This window comes from Buceros rhinoceros, unplaced genomic scaffold, assembly GCF_000710305.1.
Source record: "Buceros rhinoceros silvestris isolate BGI_N320 unplaced genomic scaffold, ASM71030v1 scaffold1877, whole genome shotgun sequence".
In the NCBI taxonomy this organism is placed as follows: domain Eukaryota; kingdom Metazoa; phylum Chordata; class Aves; order Bucerotiformes; family Bucerotidae; genus Buceros; species Buceros rhinoceros.
Window position 1 is genome coordinate 35,618 of NW_010422556.1, and position 17,064 is coordinate 52,681.

Sequence of the window (17,064 nt, forward strand, 5' to 3'; positions counted from 1 at the left end):
CAGCAGGGTATATGCTAACTTCAAGCTTCGACTCCACAGCTTGCCTGAAGAAAAAAAGCAATACAGAGATTAAAAAAACCAGAGACATTGGAAATTTTAACACTTAATTAGCAAACCTCAGCGCCTTACATATGCACTAGGTAAGTTGGTTGTATAAGAACAGAGTTAAGAGGCAAATGAGCAAGGGAAACTCCTTCCAAAGGGCTCTTGGAGAAAGCAAACTGTCCTAAACTGGACAAAAAATTAGCTGAAGTTTAAGAAACAAAGAGTAGGAATCAAGGCCGTAATACCTGGCTCTGTGAAATGCCAGTATAGTGCCCAGGAGTGATCTACACAGCTCTCAATTACTCAGAACAAAAAATTATTCCAAGATATTAAGTACAAAGCTAACAATCTAACTACTTATTTGACACAATATAAAGATTTTTAATGTGTAGCCTCAAAAAAAAGTTTCGCTAGAATAAAAAATGGAGCCCCAGCAACACCCTTCCACTGTAAATGTAAATCAGAGCGAGAATCCCCCGAAGCAGCATGCCATGGCAAACCGCATGCATCTGCAACTCAGCTGTCTAGTACAGGCTCTTTATCGTGGACTGACATACACAGTCAAGCCCTTCAGACCACACAGCAACCATCAGTTATTTCGTGTTTGTCAGTCTCAAACTTCTAGAGTTCAACAGGTTTTTTCCCCTGTGCAATTTCCTGTTATATAAACAAAAAGTTACACAGGATTCAAGTACAATCCAACAGCCAGTTCTTTATAGAACTGGCAATTCAGTGCAGTTGGCAGAGAGTCCAAGCGCAATTTAGAGCTTGGATTCCTTTTAGCTTGTCTCTTCCTTTTTTTTTTTCCCAAACATAAGACTAAGCATGATATTCTAAACAATTCTCAAAGCTCCACTATAAAGTAACAAAACTAATGCAGCTGCTCAGTGACACTCCCTTTAAGCAAAGCTCATCTGTAAGAATGCAAACGGTAAATGTAATGTTCCAACACAATGAAATGCTGCAGTGAGCTGTTCTGAGGGACGCAATTATCTTCCAAAAAAATGCAATTACTATGATACCTCTAGTTCATTGATACAGGCACGTTTCACTTCCCACAATAACAGCCTTCATAAGCTCTTGAAGTACAAGTCTTCTCTACAGGATTTGCAAGAACATACTAAAATGCGATGTCTACCCAGGGAACCTGAAGCATGTGTTATTAGTCATTTGCTTCTTCCTCCTATAATAGCCTTCCACCAGGCTATTTTTAGTGTTTTTTTCTTAAAATTTGTTTGAAACTTATAGCCACTTGTGAAGAACTAATACCACATACTTCTTCCCTGCATTAATTTTAAGGTGTTTTTCATATACAATGAATTCATAAAATTTGCACTCAAATGGCAATCTCAAAGTTTCTGTCACGAGTTATCACCAATACCTACCATACGTAAGCGTATAAATGGCTTTCCCCGTTGTATCCAATGCGGTCAGACAAGGGGCTTTCGGCTGAGTGGTTCCCCAGCGCTGCAGGGCAGCCAGCAGAGAAGGTGGCCAGTTAGTCACCAGGCCTAAGGGTTCACCTTTAAGTACATTCATTTCATTTCCTTCAGGCTTTGGTTGATTTGGGTCAGGCTGTTGCACTAAAAGCAGAGCACAGTGAAATGGAAAATGTCAATCTTTAGAAAATGTGCAAGTTACACTTAATAGACTATTCCACGAATCATCCTCACCTTCCTTTTCCTCACAGCTATTACCACTTCTCCTCTGCTTTACAGCGATGCTAAGCCAGTCATCGGCTGGCTTCACAAAAAATAACTACCATCACTCTAGAGTTCTGATTCCATGTTATTCAAAGGACCTGGCTGCCACATGAACATAATTTGAATCCCTAGTTTGCTCTTTCTCTACTTTGAAAAAACCCAGTAATCTCTGCTGTTTGTTCTGCACATCTATTTCAGTGAAAGCTACCCCAAGCCAAGAAGCATTATCAGAAAGAATGGCTTCAGTGATAACTGGACATTTATTTTGCTGCACCAAATTCTCAACAGGTGATGAAGAATGACACTACACTTCTGTAACAACATATTAAAAGGGGAAAAAAAGCCAGATAAAATGCTCCTGGTGTAGATTATCTATAGCTGAAACCGTACCGCTCACAGATATTTTGTTTGAATTCCAGATCATCTGTCCCCACTGTGGAACACTGCAGGGTCTGGATGCCCTTTGCTCTCTCAGTAGCCTGCTGTTAAAATCCTGTTCCAAGCTGCTCAAGAAGGTGAAGTCTCTTGATCTCACTTAGCAAAACAAAGCCACAGCTGGATTCAGCTAACACTAAATCTATGCAATAACTAAAAACAATAGTTCCAAGTGATGGTCTCCACTGTCCACAATGACATACGTGGACCTCAAAAAAAGTCTGCGTGAAAAACCAGCAGCCAAAGACTAGAATCACCATCACTTAGTTGGTGCAGCTGGTGTTAAAGGCAGCTACATATTGCTGAGTGACTTCTACATTTGTTAAAGATGCTTTTCTTTCCACCTGGACAGATGCATACAGAGAATAGTGGGTTTTAGCTGAGTGATACCAGCAGATCACGTACAAACACTATCCTTTCATGTAGTGTGCAAGTAAGATGTACTGCACAGTGCACTTAATGCGTTTAATGCCTCCGAACCTCTAAAATAATGAAAGCTTCTGGATTTCAAAAAGAGGAAATTAACATGCAAACAATATTATCATAATAAGTTCCTGTTACTAGCAAGTAACTTTTTAAAACTAACTATATTTGGGCATTAGCCAGCTACAAAGCACCTTTTCAGTTGGATGTAGGAGTGCTTGTAGACAAGCAGCTGAATGTGAGCGGCCAGAGAGGCCCTGGAATCTCTGTGTTTGGAGACACTCAGAACTGGATGGAGCACGGCCCTGCAGCCTGATCTAGTCAGACCTGCTTTGAACAGGTCAGAGGCTTCCAGAGGTCCACTGCACCACCGGCTGCACTTAGGCTATGTCCTGGATTACTCCAAAGAGTACCCTCTATGCTGATTACCACAGGGCAGAGTTTAGAATCTCTAAGGCAAAATGTCACAGTGGGACCATCACCAAACATGACAATTTCTGGATGCACCAATTAATTTCTCGACAAAGATGTGAACAGAATTTCTCCAAGCATCTGTAAATCACTGTCTTTAATATTCACTGCTCATCACACTGGTCCAAACTGGGCTGAATCAAAAGAGTTTCCAAAGTGAAGGAGGAGGGGAGAACAACTACACTGAATGAGAGGGTTGAGTTGAAGATTCTGTTTCATTGTGCTAGTATATGACCTTTCTTTCTCCAATACAACTCCACCACAGTTCGTTTTCTATCGGGAAGAGAAAAAGGAAACAACATTTGCTAGGAAGTATTAGTTCTTTCTTGAACCACTTAAAGAGCAAAAAATGTATTTGAAAGAAAATTAACCTTCTAGCAGCTCTTCAAAATCATCAACAAAAAATTCTTTCAAAGGTGGGCGCTTTGGTCTTTTCAAGGTATTTAGAAGCTGCTGGATTTTAGAAGACACTCTGCTGTTCACCGGGACACCTGCCAAACAGAAAAAAATTTATTACTTAGCATATATTAAGAAACATACACTAAAACACGTGCCGACGCATTGCTGACAACATCATGCTAAGCTGAGCACAGCTTTCAGGTGAAAGCGTCATTTGAGACGAGCAGCTTGTTTGAAAGAAAACAGCTTTAGTCAGTAACAGTTTCAACCATGGATGTCTTTGTTTTAAAACAATGCTGTTCCCTAGCTACCTGAATGATGCATACACCTTCTCACTCTCTAATCTACCTTTTCAAACTGCTGACTCCTGCAGGAGATTCCAATACAAACCTAACAAATGTCCTTTTCTTCAAGAGTCCAGTTATTTGCTACATTTTATCATTCATTCAGTTCTAGAAGTGTGAGAATGCTTGGAAAAAAGAAATATGTGAATCTTTCAGTATTTTACAGGGCTAGCAAAAAAATAGTCAAACACAAACCCATGTGGAATGTTGATTTTCATTTGTATATGGGATACACTGAATTTAAATATAAATGTCTATGTTTATATTTATTGAAATTTAAAGCTCTGAGGCACTATAGAATTGTGAGACTAAGGTCTACACCGCCTTTTACTACAGAAATAGTCAGCAACGGGGAACGTGGGAAATGCAGCGCAGTTTCCTCTCCTATGGCAGACTGACAGATACACTGGACGGGGCAGGTACATGGCAGACAATGGTGTCAAGCTCTGTTAGGCATTTGCTTGTTCAGAAAAGGGGACACAGAATGGAAGGTAGTAGATTTATAATACAATCACCATCTGCGGTTTCCAAAATGCTGCTGTTGTAGCCTCTGGGAACTCCTCGTACTGATGCTACCTGTGGGCGCTCATGGTGTAAATGTTCCACCAGGCCAGTGGTTACATCTGGAGGTGCAGAGTGGTTATCTGCAGAAATGGAAGACAGACATGGGAACTCATCAGTCATCTCAAGAATCAGTATAGCCAAAGTTGCTTCTTAGAGCATTCTTGCTGTTTTCTCATGAGTTTTTAACAAAACAGTACAGAAAACTACAGAAGCTGAAGCGCTGAACAGATGCAGGTTTCACCATGAATATTCCTGTAGGGCAAAGCAATCTTCCACCCACAGGCATGAGGCAGATATTTGAAATACAAAAGCTCTGCAATTAGATGCTCAGAAAATAACCTAAGGAAGAAGCTATCTGGGAACATTTACGGAAGAGCTGTGTACTTGGCAACAGCTCAAAGAAATCACATAAAAAGTGAAAATGCTCAGAAAAGAAAAAAACCCCAACCAATGATTAACAATCATTCCTGACTGAAAACAAGTACAAAACCCAGCTATATATGGAGGTGCTACTGTACACCATTTATGTGTCTTACAAGCATCTCAGAGCCAAGTTTCATGCCAATCAGTGTCCGTTACCTTAGAAGGAAAACGGCAAATGTCCGTATGGACAACTACTCTGCTGTCCACAGCTACTTCAGCTCTCATAAGCAGAGAAATTACTTTCTCTCCCAATTCTGCCCTGAGAAGGCAAAATTCTTTCTACGCATGCAGATGCGGTAAGTTCAGTTTTCAGGATTTATGCTCAGACAAAAATCACATTAGCCTCATTTATATAGGCATTTTATTAGTAGATGCCCACGAGAATCCATGAATCAGTCTATCATCTAGAGATACTGTGGCAAAGCAGAGAAAGAGAAGTGGCAAGTAGTCAGAGTCTGAAGAGACTGAGACTGACGACTTCAGGAAGAAAGTTAATTGGAGTTAGACTGAAGTACCTTTCCATTATTGATTAGAAGACAGAAAGCAATGCAAAAGAGAGCGGCGTCCCAAGAAAGAATGTATGGGATATGATAGAGAAAATGAAAAGCTAGGCGTCAGAGAGAAAGTAGAGTCTAGGGAGGAATCTCAGAGTAAAGACTCAAACACAGCAGAAAAGCCCCTGCCTAGCAGCAAGTCGGGTTAGACCTTGAGATGGCCGTGTATGATTGTTCTGTCTAGGAACCCACTTACTAAAATGGACATTTAAAAGTTTATTAAATGGTATTGGAACAACAAAACACAAAAGAGCATACTCAACCCCGCCAGAACACAAAACAGGATCCATTTTATTCTTGCATTTGCTCTTCAGTAAACTCTTTGAAACTGTTTCTAAGACACTTCGCTCTATGACTCCTGTAAAACTGCTTGCAAAGCCAAGAAAATATTACGCTAAAAGGAAAAATGCTCCCAAAGGAACATGTAGATGTTGTCCTTGCTTTTATAGGTGAAAGACAAACAGCTTAAAAATGTGTATTCCTATCTGACTTTATTAAGTATTGTAACCTTCCACTTCCAACACTGCAGCCTATTGCTTGGGAATTTAGTATGATCTCATCTTTAAAAATGCAAGCTGGAGAAGATGAGCTGCAAGGGAACAATCTGCTAAATTTAAATTCTCCAACGTATCAAAATTGTGAACAGTTATTCAGTTCATAGCCAACATACAGACTATTTTAGTAAGGCAGAGTGTTTAAAATATGTAAGATGCCTTTCTGTATTGCTGATGTCAGCTCATTAACCCAGAAAATAAACAAACTCTTATGCTCTAGGACAAATCATAGGGGTCCTTTGAAAGTACAGCAGTATTTATTGAAAAATCAAAAAAGTTCACAATGCAAGAACTGAGTAAATTTTCATATTCTTGGGAGCAAGGAAGAAAATTGATGGAGTATGGCAAGTATTTAAGAAATGAGCAAGATTATTCTTATGCAAATGGACACTGAATTTTTTTGGTGAAAGGCACTGGAAATTTTACCTTTCTAAATGTTTTTAATAGATCATCTCTTAACAATCTCTGAAATTGCTTCCTGAGAGACACTATAATAGCACATCCATTTCCCATTAATGAAATTTCAAACCACTCCACTGTCCACAGTCCAGCCTTTAGCTGCTTAAATCCTGGACTTTGAACTCTTGATAAGGCCTTGATTGTGCATACAGTTTTGATGAATAAACAGTCCCGATAGATGGGTCTCAAGAAAGTAGTTGTGAAATTTGCCATGTATTTATATGGCCTGAGATATTAGACATAACAGGATGCTGTGTTATATTTTCCATCCCTTGAAAGTTTTCACAGCTATATTAAGAATTTAATGAATCACACTTACAATTACGGCTAACCTTCCAAGTTGATTTGTTAATCTTAAGGAGTTAAAAATGACTCCTATAAATCGATAATGTGAAATCCAGAATGCTCTCAAAGCAAGGTGTGGACATGTTTCATCTTTCTTACATCCACTAAGTACCAAAAAAACAAATTGCAAATTTCTCACTAAAAACAAGCCCGAAAATGGGAAGACCAAAATTTAGATTTCTTGAAGGACAGTAAGATGGGTATGTTTTGTACAAACAGAAATATTTCACTAGCAATAAAGCCACAAAAGTTAACTGAAGAGGCAAATATTTCCAGCTATGTTTATGGATGAAGGGTTGATAAAGTGCAGAAAAATGAACAGAAACAAACGTTGCCCATAATCCTTTAAGACACAAAACAAACCCCAACATTTCAGCATGCAGGAGCTTTCCAGGGCAACAGCACTAAGCAGGCTTGGGGAAAAATGTTTTGCCTTATCAAAGCTTAGATGCCACAATTCCCCTCTATACTTTGCTTCCCCAATAGAGATCGCAACACAAAACAGAGAAGGGAGCAAAAGCAAGTAGGAAAAACACAGATATGCCCTCCCAGACTCCAACATCTAAAGAGCCTTCCAGAATACAAAGTCAGCTACTACCTCTACATCTCAGCTCCACTTACAGAAAACTGCCTGCCCTGTGAAAAACAGGATGTCAGTCACTGGAAGAGGAGTCAATCCCTGTTCCTGTCAGCACAAGAATATCCAGAGAACCCTCTTTCAGAGACCTTGTTCATACTCTCCGCTGTTTCATAATGTGCGTCAGGAATCTGAAGAAGTAAAACTTCCAGTCACAAACTACAACCACTGGTTGTGTTCTGCGGCCCATAGCTACTACGAGCTCAGGTTGATGCCCCAAACTTCATATAAGCCAGAAGGGACTGGGAAGGCAAACCAGCAAGGAACGAAGAATCAACAAAACTTGAAGGTACCAGCCAGACCATCTAAATGAAAGGGTATTTACGAAATGTATTTCTGCCTTAAATTATCGTCTTAACTGACATATCTAAGTATACAGACATCTGTATGTTCAGTTTAAATCTAAAGCATTTTAATGTGTTTTCCTCCTCTGACCTAACCTGTTCCCTGTAACGAAAGCAAAATGCTGTCTGTGTAGTGTCCACAGGCAGTCACAGATAAACAGGCAGGTAAGTGGAGCACCAAAACTGCTAAAACCTGAAACATCCAGGAACAGCATACGTGCTGCCTATTGAATATTACCAGAAGTACAAGAACTTTGTGCCGTGGCCCACAGGTGAAATACAAACATCATTCTTCATTTTTCTAAATGACTTTGGGGAAAAAAATACTTGAAAAACAAAGTTACTGTTTGTCCTCTGGGTCTTTTTCCATTGTTTAAGATGAGCACGGACATGTTGCACACACAGATCCGCTGTCAGTCTTCACTACAGTGTGTCAAAACATGTAAAAATTATTTCCATGGGGTGCAAAAGATGGCCTTTCTTTCTGCTTACCAAATCACCCAAAAGCACAGAGTAGGGCTCTGCATTTTAGGACAAAAAAAAAAAAAAAAAAATTGTAACCTGAAGTTCTGGAGCTTCAGCATTACAGAGATGGAGACAACACTCACATTTACATTTTGGCTTACCAGTATGTCTACATTTTCACAATAAAGGACTATTCATGACTTAAATTTGAATTACAGGGAAAAACCTCACAAAAATCACATCTGAGCTTGAAATCTAGCTTTGTCAGTACCTCTGATTTCATAACCTTCCAAAAGATTCTGGATGTTTTTCCAGTCTTTTGGGTGTTTACCAATTGCATCACCTTTGAAATCCATAACCTGCTATTCTCTAAGGTAAATACATGCAGATCGGAAAGCATGCACCGCAGATATGATCCCTCTGAAATCCTGCTTTTGAATCCAGTAAAATAGAACCTTAGTTTCTTGATAAATCAAGCATTTTACCAAGAGGAATGCATGTTCAGATCTCATGAACAACTGCTTTGGTTTAAATTGAATACACACATATCATACATACCTGATCTGTGGATTGCACATTTTAAGGCTATTTACAGATATCTTCTGGTGAAGACACTTGTGTTTAGCCCTGCTTTGGTATTTTTAATTTGACTTTATTCCAACCACATAGGCAGTTCTTTACTAACCTAGCTGGGTGTGTGCCATGAGATCTGCAAGCACAGTGGCAGCAGCGGTGGCAGTAGCAGTATTGGAAGCAGCAGCAGGTTTCCCTCCTGGATGAGATGAGGTGGAGGATGCAGAGGATGAGGTGGAGGAGCCCTGAATAACCCGGTTAAGCCAGGGCTCTACGTTGGAATGGCTCTGGAACGGAGTGGAGGAGATCCGCCCTTGCCGACGTAACGAGCCCTCATCTTCTGATGCTGACGATGTGTCTGTGATTAAAATAACGATGACAGGCATGTAACGTGGGAATGACCCAACAGACGGGAACACGAAGCTTTTCCATGTTCTTCACGTAGCGTTCTCATGTGCTACACATGAGATGCATGTTTCAAGCAAATGGTATATTCACACGCACAAATCCTGCTCATTGCCATCTGTTAGGCTAATGCAACAGCTTCTACACATTATAGCCAGAATGCACCTCGAGCAAAGTTTCATTTACCTCCTGCATTTGGACTGGTGTCATCCTCTAGAAGGGTTCTACCTACGGTACCTAGTACATTCACCACCCATTCGCAGTGAGCACACCATACCCATTTCACAGGAAGAATACCACTGTTCTGAACAGGTCACCTGAATAAATTCCATTACATTTTTGTTGGTACTTTCTTTTTATTTTGGGGGAGGAAATTGTTCATTTTGATTCTTTAGACAAATATTTGAGAACTAATTACTAAAAAAAGCACAGTGCTAGAAAGTTCAATGAAAGGGTAATTTCATTAATCTAAGAATAATTAAAAGGAATTTAAAAGCACGTGTTTTAACCACATAAACCAACGTTGACAAGCACTACAAAGAAATGCTTAGTCAAGCATCTTTTCATTCTAAATATATATTTGTTGCTGTTAGAAGTCCGATAAAGGGCTCCTATTTTAATTACCATTTGGTTACTTACAACTTTCCAGAAGTTTCCATTTGGCACTCAGTCCTTCCACATTTATTATCCACTCACTAACAAACAAAAACGTCATTCTAAATACCAAGAATTTACATAGTTGTTGATTTTGAGTGAAAAAATAGAACCTTTCATTACAGAAAAAATTCTTGCCCTCCTAAAGAGACTGCTACATTTTAAGAACTTGATCCTTTACAGGCACCTGCCCCACTACCCTCGGTAATTAAAGGAAAGCTCCTAAAACGATGCATTGCCCAGATGCTGACAAAGTCAGTTTGTGCAGAGCAGTTTTAAGTAAGTCATGCATAATGGCCAGATCAATTAAGAAGTCAGCAGGAGCTGAAAAACAGGTTCTGAAAAACATGGGGCATCCACTACTATAGTCTAGAGTCCCTTCCAGACATGGAAATCCTGAGTGATATAGTGGGGTGTGTTCCACCAGAAATTCTGCAACCTTAATTCTGGCTTTTTTTTTTTGTCAAATCCTCTGAACACATAACTGTTCAGCTATATACAATTCCATATCACTTTTGTTACAGCCACATTAAATATCTTTTCCTCATATTTGGCAACAAATTCCAGTTACCAGGTGTTTTATTTTCTGCTTTTCAAGAATATGTCTTCCCAATAGCTTCAGAGTAAATGCTCTTAAAACAGTCTACACCCACAAATATCAGGAATCATTTCATAAGAAGCCCATTTAACTCAATGGCGTTTTCAAAGTGAAAAATCACAGATCTCTCATTACCTGACCATTCCCATGGTCATGGCAATTTTGAATCAAACCTCACAAGCAATTCATCTTGGAGAAGATACAGCTGTGGTGGATCACCACTCCTGGGGCTGTGCCTCATTTCTCTAGTCTACTCCACCGGGTGTAGTTTTTGGCTGCTGACTCCACCTGGTCTCAGAGAGGAGCCAAATCTGCTCCTTACTGCCTGCAACTTTCCCCTTCTTTTAGGCAGAAAGTGAGAATAAACAATTCCAGGAATAGGGAACAAGACAGTCACGTTTTGAAAACGGAGCTCACGTTTGCAATCCGTCACTTCAGTGTAAGAAATAAAGCTACAGAAAAAACAGGTTTCTCAATGAATACACACTCAGATAGTATCTCCTAATCCAAACACAAGTTTCATGAAGGGTCTTGAAAATTTCTAAGCTTTCAGATGTCTTACATAAGTGGATAGGGAAAAAACCCCACTTTAAATGTAAAATATTAACTGTGTATAAAAAAAAAGAAGGATCTGTAATCAAAACATTCTAATATCAAAACACGATTACAACAGAAAGGCAGCGAGGTAACATCAGGAGCTATCTCTGTGGCAGGCCCAGCAGTTAATGAGGGGGGCCGGGGGGGGTGGGGAATATCAAAACACGATTAAAACAGAAAGGCAGCGAGGTAACATCAGGAGCTATCTCTGTGGCAGCCACAGCAGTTAATGAGTGGTGCTGGGTGTGCTGTGAGCAGAATGCTATGCACTTGGCTCACAGCTCCTCCTGGCTGGGAGCTGACCCAAGGTAGCCACAGAAACCACCACCCTTTGGACCCAACTTGCATCAGGACTACAGCTCAAACTCTGATCATGTAAAATCCATACGGGAAGTATAAAAGACTTGACGGGACAAAAACAAAAGTACAAAATTTTTTGAAGGATGACTGATGAAAGCAGTTCTATCACTGCTAGTCAGGAGCTGGTTTGAACTTAAAGTTGTGACTCAAATCCAATGCTTTCTTCCTGTTTGTTTTTAAGAAAGCCTGGTTTTAACTGCTTTAACTTCTGCCAATACAAGGATTTTACAGCAGTGGTTCAATGGCTCAAAGCAACAAAACTAGGTGCTTCAGTGCTACTCAGGTTCTTAACAACTTCCAATCTTCCCTGCTGAGCTAACTGCAAATAAAGGCAGGCCCACAAAAACACAATTGCTTTTGTGAATTGACATAGCTGAAGCAAATCCTCAGAATGTTTTTGAATGGCCTGATCTCCTATGACACTGAGTTTGTTAGGTGGCCCATCCTCTCAGAGATAAAGGTATCTCTTAACAAGTTACCTCTTAGAAACAGCACAACAGATCCCACAGACACCTAACTCTTTTTCCCAAATATATTAGGGTGCTTCTGTACCCTGCTAAAGCCCAGCATAAGCATATTGTCTTCTCTGGTAACCACTTGGGCAGGTGTATTAGAAGACGACAATTCTCCAACAGCACAAATGCGTAACAACACTCATAGAAACACAGGCAGATCCCACCGCCTCATCCTGCTCCTCCCTCTGGAAGAGCAGGATGGAGGTCACACATTCACACACACACACATAATGTAGACCCCTCCAGTAGCTGGGCTCAGACACTCCATCTGCCAAGTTGTTCCTGGATCCCAGTCTTTCCAGCTGTTGGCACCTGGACATACAAGCCTGAGGCTGCAGTCTCATTCCATTTGTTTGTTTAGACTGACTCAGCTCTTCTGTGCACAGAATATATAGAGACCCTCACCTGGGAAAGGTGTTAGAAATGGAGTGTAATAGGAGGAGAGGACAGATTGTAGGGTCAGGTGCAGGGCATGGACAGGCATATGTTCCACTTATATATGACCAACCCTTTTCATCCCCATACCCTGCTATTTTCCCCACGCTTGTTCCTGCTCTAATTACCTACATCTACCCACTTCCCCTTCTGTGGTTCCTTGCCTAGATATCCCATAAAAAGTCTCATGCAGTCTCCAAACATTTTTGCCCTGCATCCCATGATGTGTCCTGTACCCCTCCACAACATGCCACCTCAGTCCAGAGGGTGCTCTAGTGTTGACTGGTTGTGATGGGTTTCACACCCGGACAGGAGGGCGGAGGGACTCCAGGGACCGTGCTGGGAGGGGCCTGGACAGGGTGACCCTTTAACTTTGGTTTGTGGCTCCCATTCTTCCCCGTGCCCCAAGGGGCTTGTGGAGATGAGTTTGGGACAGGCTGATGGCTCCTGGAAAAGGCCTGGAAGTAGCTGGGGCAGGGTATTATTTCAGGTCCCCCACCTGACACTCTCTGTGCTCCTGCAAAGATGTGCAGACCAGCTTTTATCACATAACTTGACATTTTACCCACAGCACCTCAATTATTTTTAATAGTCTCTCAACCCACACCAGACTTTGCTCCTTCAGAGCAGCATGCAGAGCGTCAACCTCAGATGGAGCGGGCCCAGCAATAACCACAGGACCACTGCTGCAAGTCCACCACTGCAAGTTTGTCCCCATTCAAAAGAGAATGATATTTTGGCTCTCAAAAAAACTGTAAGGAGATTCCTTCTCATTTTATATGCTAAGGGAGAAGGAAAGTCTTGGTGACCTCTGCTCTCAGCAGAGATCCTAGATACCAGCTACTTTTTGTACACGGATCTTATGCAGAACAGCAGCTTGTTCTGTTCTTGTTGTGATACACTTTACACCAAGCACAGAGTGATGCGTCACAGTAGGGGAACGAGAGAAAAGGACATAGTGATGCTACATGAAATGCACCACTGATGGTTCTGTCAGTTTATTCTGGAAAGCGAGAAGGAATATTGCTTTGAAGAGCTATAAACAGAAGCCTCACAGCCTCTCTCCCAAATGGTCAATATATGTTAATTTTCTCCTGGACTTCACTTTATGCAATTCACTACAACTTTCACATACAAATGCAAGAAAACTCAAGAGCATAACCAGCAGGCCCTCGTGGGCTTCTGAGCATACAAGCACTAGAAGAATAAGCTAATTAAAATGCATGAGACCGTAATGTATCTTATAGGCGAAAACACAAGGGTGAAGAACGATAATGCAGGACTACAGAAGAACTTTCTTATTTATAAGCTGATGAAATAACCAGAGAACCTACAAACCAATATACAAAAGTGTGTGACTAGCAAAGAAAAATTGAATTTCCTTTAACTGGAAAGAATGGAAAGAAAGAACTATAGCCCAGGAAGGAAGAGAGCAGCCCAGCAGACCTTCTCCTTTCCAGAAAGGGAGTAAGACATTGATGGAGAAGGTCACTAGAGGTCACTGTGCCTCTATCCTGGCAACACTGGCAGAGGAGAGCACCTCATTCAAAACTTAAGAGCTTGGGAAATTCCTCTTCTTTGTATACAAGACACTGGCCCAAAACACTTCGCTTGCTAGCACAACATGTTATCTGGAGAAAGACTTAACCTCTAGAAAATTCACTGTGAGACAACTGGAAGATTACTTTTTTTTCCCTAAGAAAATACTAAAGAGAATGTTCTGACTTAAACTGAACAGTTACATCATATGATTTCCCAAATGTTTTAAATTTCTCACAGTAGAAACCATCTGAGGAGCGTTCTGCAGACTAATGCAGCAACTTAATGCTCCGGCATTTTCTTTCAACTCTTAAAAAAAGAACGTTATGCAATGTGCAATAAGGTATTTACAGCTCTGGCATGCTTGCCAAGATTATCTCCTTCCAAGCCAGGCATTACGTAAGAGAACACACTCAATGCATGAAGGGCAGCTGCTCACTCTGTTACCGCTGTCAAGCGTACCTTTAGCAGCTCTGGTATCTCTAGATGAGACACTACAGATCTTGAGGAAAGACATCAAAGAGCAAATCACCTGATTACTGGGAAATACAGCCATGAATATAGAAGTTTATTGCACCATACTTATAACATAGCAGAATGAAGCATTTGCTCTTTACATTGTGCCATCACGTTCACCTGCCAAGATTTGCATACGTTAAGTCAATAGATACCTGGAGGTGTGTACGTTTCTACGGAAGAGTGCACCAGAACAGACCGTCTTTTTGAAGGCATAGGCATTTTTCTCTCCTTGTATTTTGCGAGAGCTGCTTGTACTGCTTCAGTGTGGACATCTACACAGAAAACAAACAAAGAGGTTAGGAGACTAAGTTTAATCACTATTTATTTCTAAAAGCATAGAAAGCATCAACGCCATCTTTTACAGCTCAAATCCAAAGGCTGAATCGCACATGATGGCCCTTAAGGCTTTAGTCCTGTTTAATCCAAGTGTTTAGCTCGCAGCAAGGAGTAGGGTCTCATCCGCAGAGAAGCAGCACTTCTTGGAGAGCAGAAAGAGCAAAAGCCTAAATCACAGAAACATCGTTTTTGATTCTGAAGCTGTTACAACTCTCTCAGTTGTTTATTCGCTCTCAACTGTTTAGTAGGACTAAATAAATACGCCTGCCTCCCACTCAAATTTGGCTCAGAAGCAATGGTTTCAAAAGTTAAGGGAGTTTATAAGCAGGGTCAAATGGACATATTTTCCTTGTGAAATCAGCTTGAAAAGGCTTTGCAAATATAATTTAGGAAGAACACCCTGAAAATGAATACTGCAGTTACAGAATACCTAGTACCTTAGTTCTGAGGTATGATTTATTTTTTGTTTTGGGGGCAAATTCCAACACAGGTCCTGTAAATTGGCAACAGCATTACATTCTTCATCCTCAAAATCCACAACGGGAAAAGAAGTGAAAAATGTGTACTTGAGGCTCTTGCAAAAGAATGCAAGTAATAAAAAATGAGAAAAAAGAGGTTAAATGCATACAAAGAATTAGGGAAGAGACTCAAAGTGTCTTCACTTTCCTGAAAGCAGAAATGACCCTAAGATACATATGGCTACTCATGACACACACTTTTCTTATTTTTAAGGCAAACCTGAGACTGAAGAGGAATTTAGCGTTCAGTCAAGACCACAATGCAGATATAGCTTAATGTATTCAATTCTCAATTGCCTTCGGCAGATTTTTCTCTCTGACATATATATTTCGATGGTGCCAAAAGCTAAAATTTATGTAGAAAGAAAATTCATGAGAAGGAACAGATGTCAAGGAGAAATGAGACAGACCAAAAATATACTTTAACTTATGACCTAAGATTCAAGCTCAGGGAAAACAAGTACAACACATATACGTGTCCACAGAGCTGCAAAGGGCCCAAAAGCAAGTAATATGATTATGCCTTTGTTTTAACCACATTTCTTTTAAGAGGAGCTGCTGAAGAAGAATTACAGAATGAAACTGCTCTATTTGAAAGAAAAAAGAAGTATTCTTTCATTAAGTATCCATCAAAGGTTGCAAATACGTACCAGGCTGATAGGCTTGTAGGTATGAAACACACAACTTACTAAATTTTTCTGCTCCAGGTAATCAGCGTATATTAATGAAAATCAGAAGAGATTTTTGAGCGTCCCAGTGAATAAAAGGCTATGAAACAGCAAGGCACAGCACATTGATGTGAACCTGTAGGAAGCCCCGCAAAATTCCCTTTCCAAAGGCAGATGTATCCCAACGCAGTGGAAAAACACCTGACACGTGCGGTCAAGTATTCAGTCCTGCATTTCAGAACCAGGTTACAAATGCTGCCCATCTACTCAGAAGCATGACCTCAGCAGAGGAGGCTCCATGGAACGTATCGCTAACCAACTCTACCAACAGATACCGGCAGATGACTGACTTACCGAACTTCTATCCTTAAGTAAATCAGACAAAAATCACCACAGCTTAATCTGACATCTTTTCCTATGCTCCATTTCCACCTGTAAAAATCCTCCCTGCTCCAAAGAATATTCACACCGTGTACCTCAGGCATCTAACCTTTGGTCCCTGACCACGTAGCATGACTTGCTGCAATACCTGAGTTCAAAGAGATGTCATGAGAGAAGCAAGTTGAAACACCAGTACTAGAAGAGCAGAACACCTTCAAGAGAAATGTCAGAAAAAAAAACAACCCATTCTTAACAAAAACACAGGAAGCTGCTTTTCTTAGTCCAAATGAGAAACAAACGGTTTCCTTCAGCCTGGCCACATGAATCAAAAAAAAAAAAAAAAAAAAAAAAAAAAAAAAAAAAAAAACGGTTTCCTTCACCCTGGCCCCAAAAAAAAAAAAAAAAAAAAAAAAAAAAAAAAAAAAAAATCAAAATAAGCCCTGTGTGTATGGCCCCAGACACCATCTAGTTCTTTCCAGTCACAAAGTCACTTTTCAAGTCTGCAGCTCCCCCAGATAATCTGTTCAGTGCTGCATTTAATATATGTTATATATGCAAAGATCCTGTACCAACCACCTGTGTGTTCTTACAAGCCTCAGAAATGTACTAGGCAGATGGCTGTCTCAAGTAAGAACTTTTCATGCAACTAACCTGTGAGGATCAAAGATGATGCTGCGATGAAGGAAAAAAAAAACCCTAAGAAAAAAAAAAACCCTAAAAGAAAAAAAAAAAGCTTTTTAAACCTCTATCTTTTGAGACAAGATTTTTTTTTTTTTTATACTATCAGGCACCATTTGAGAT

The 17,064-nt window shown here is 40.4% G+C and overlaps 1 protein-coding gene across 1 annotated transcript in view; it reads right to left on the reverse strand.

Annotated features, from left to right (window-relative positions):
* DIP2A (DIP2 disco-interacting protein 2 homolog A (Drosophila)) overlaps positions 1 to 17,064 on the reverse strand; it is a gene marked incomplete at its 5' end in the record, with an annotated part of 67,634 nt that overhangs the window by 34,257 nt on the left and 16,313 nt on the right. The window contains 6 exons of the mRNA XM_010140062.1: positions 2 to 44; positions 1,431 to 1,628; positions 3,449 to 3,568; positions 4,336 to 4,464; positions 8,851 to 9,096; positions 14,513 to 14,632. Coding sequence (XP_010138364.1) covers positions 2 to 44; positions 1,431 to 1,628; positions 3,449 to 3,568; positions 4,336 to 4,464; positions 8,851 to 9,096; positions 14,513 to 14,632 — 856 coding nt within the window. The remainder of the gene's footprint in view (position 1; positions 45 to 1,430; positions 1,629 to 3,448; positions 3,569 to 4,335; positions 4,465 to 8,850; positions 9,097 to 14,512; positions 14,633 to 17,064) is intronic.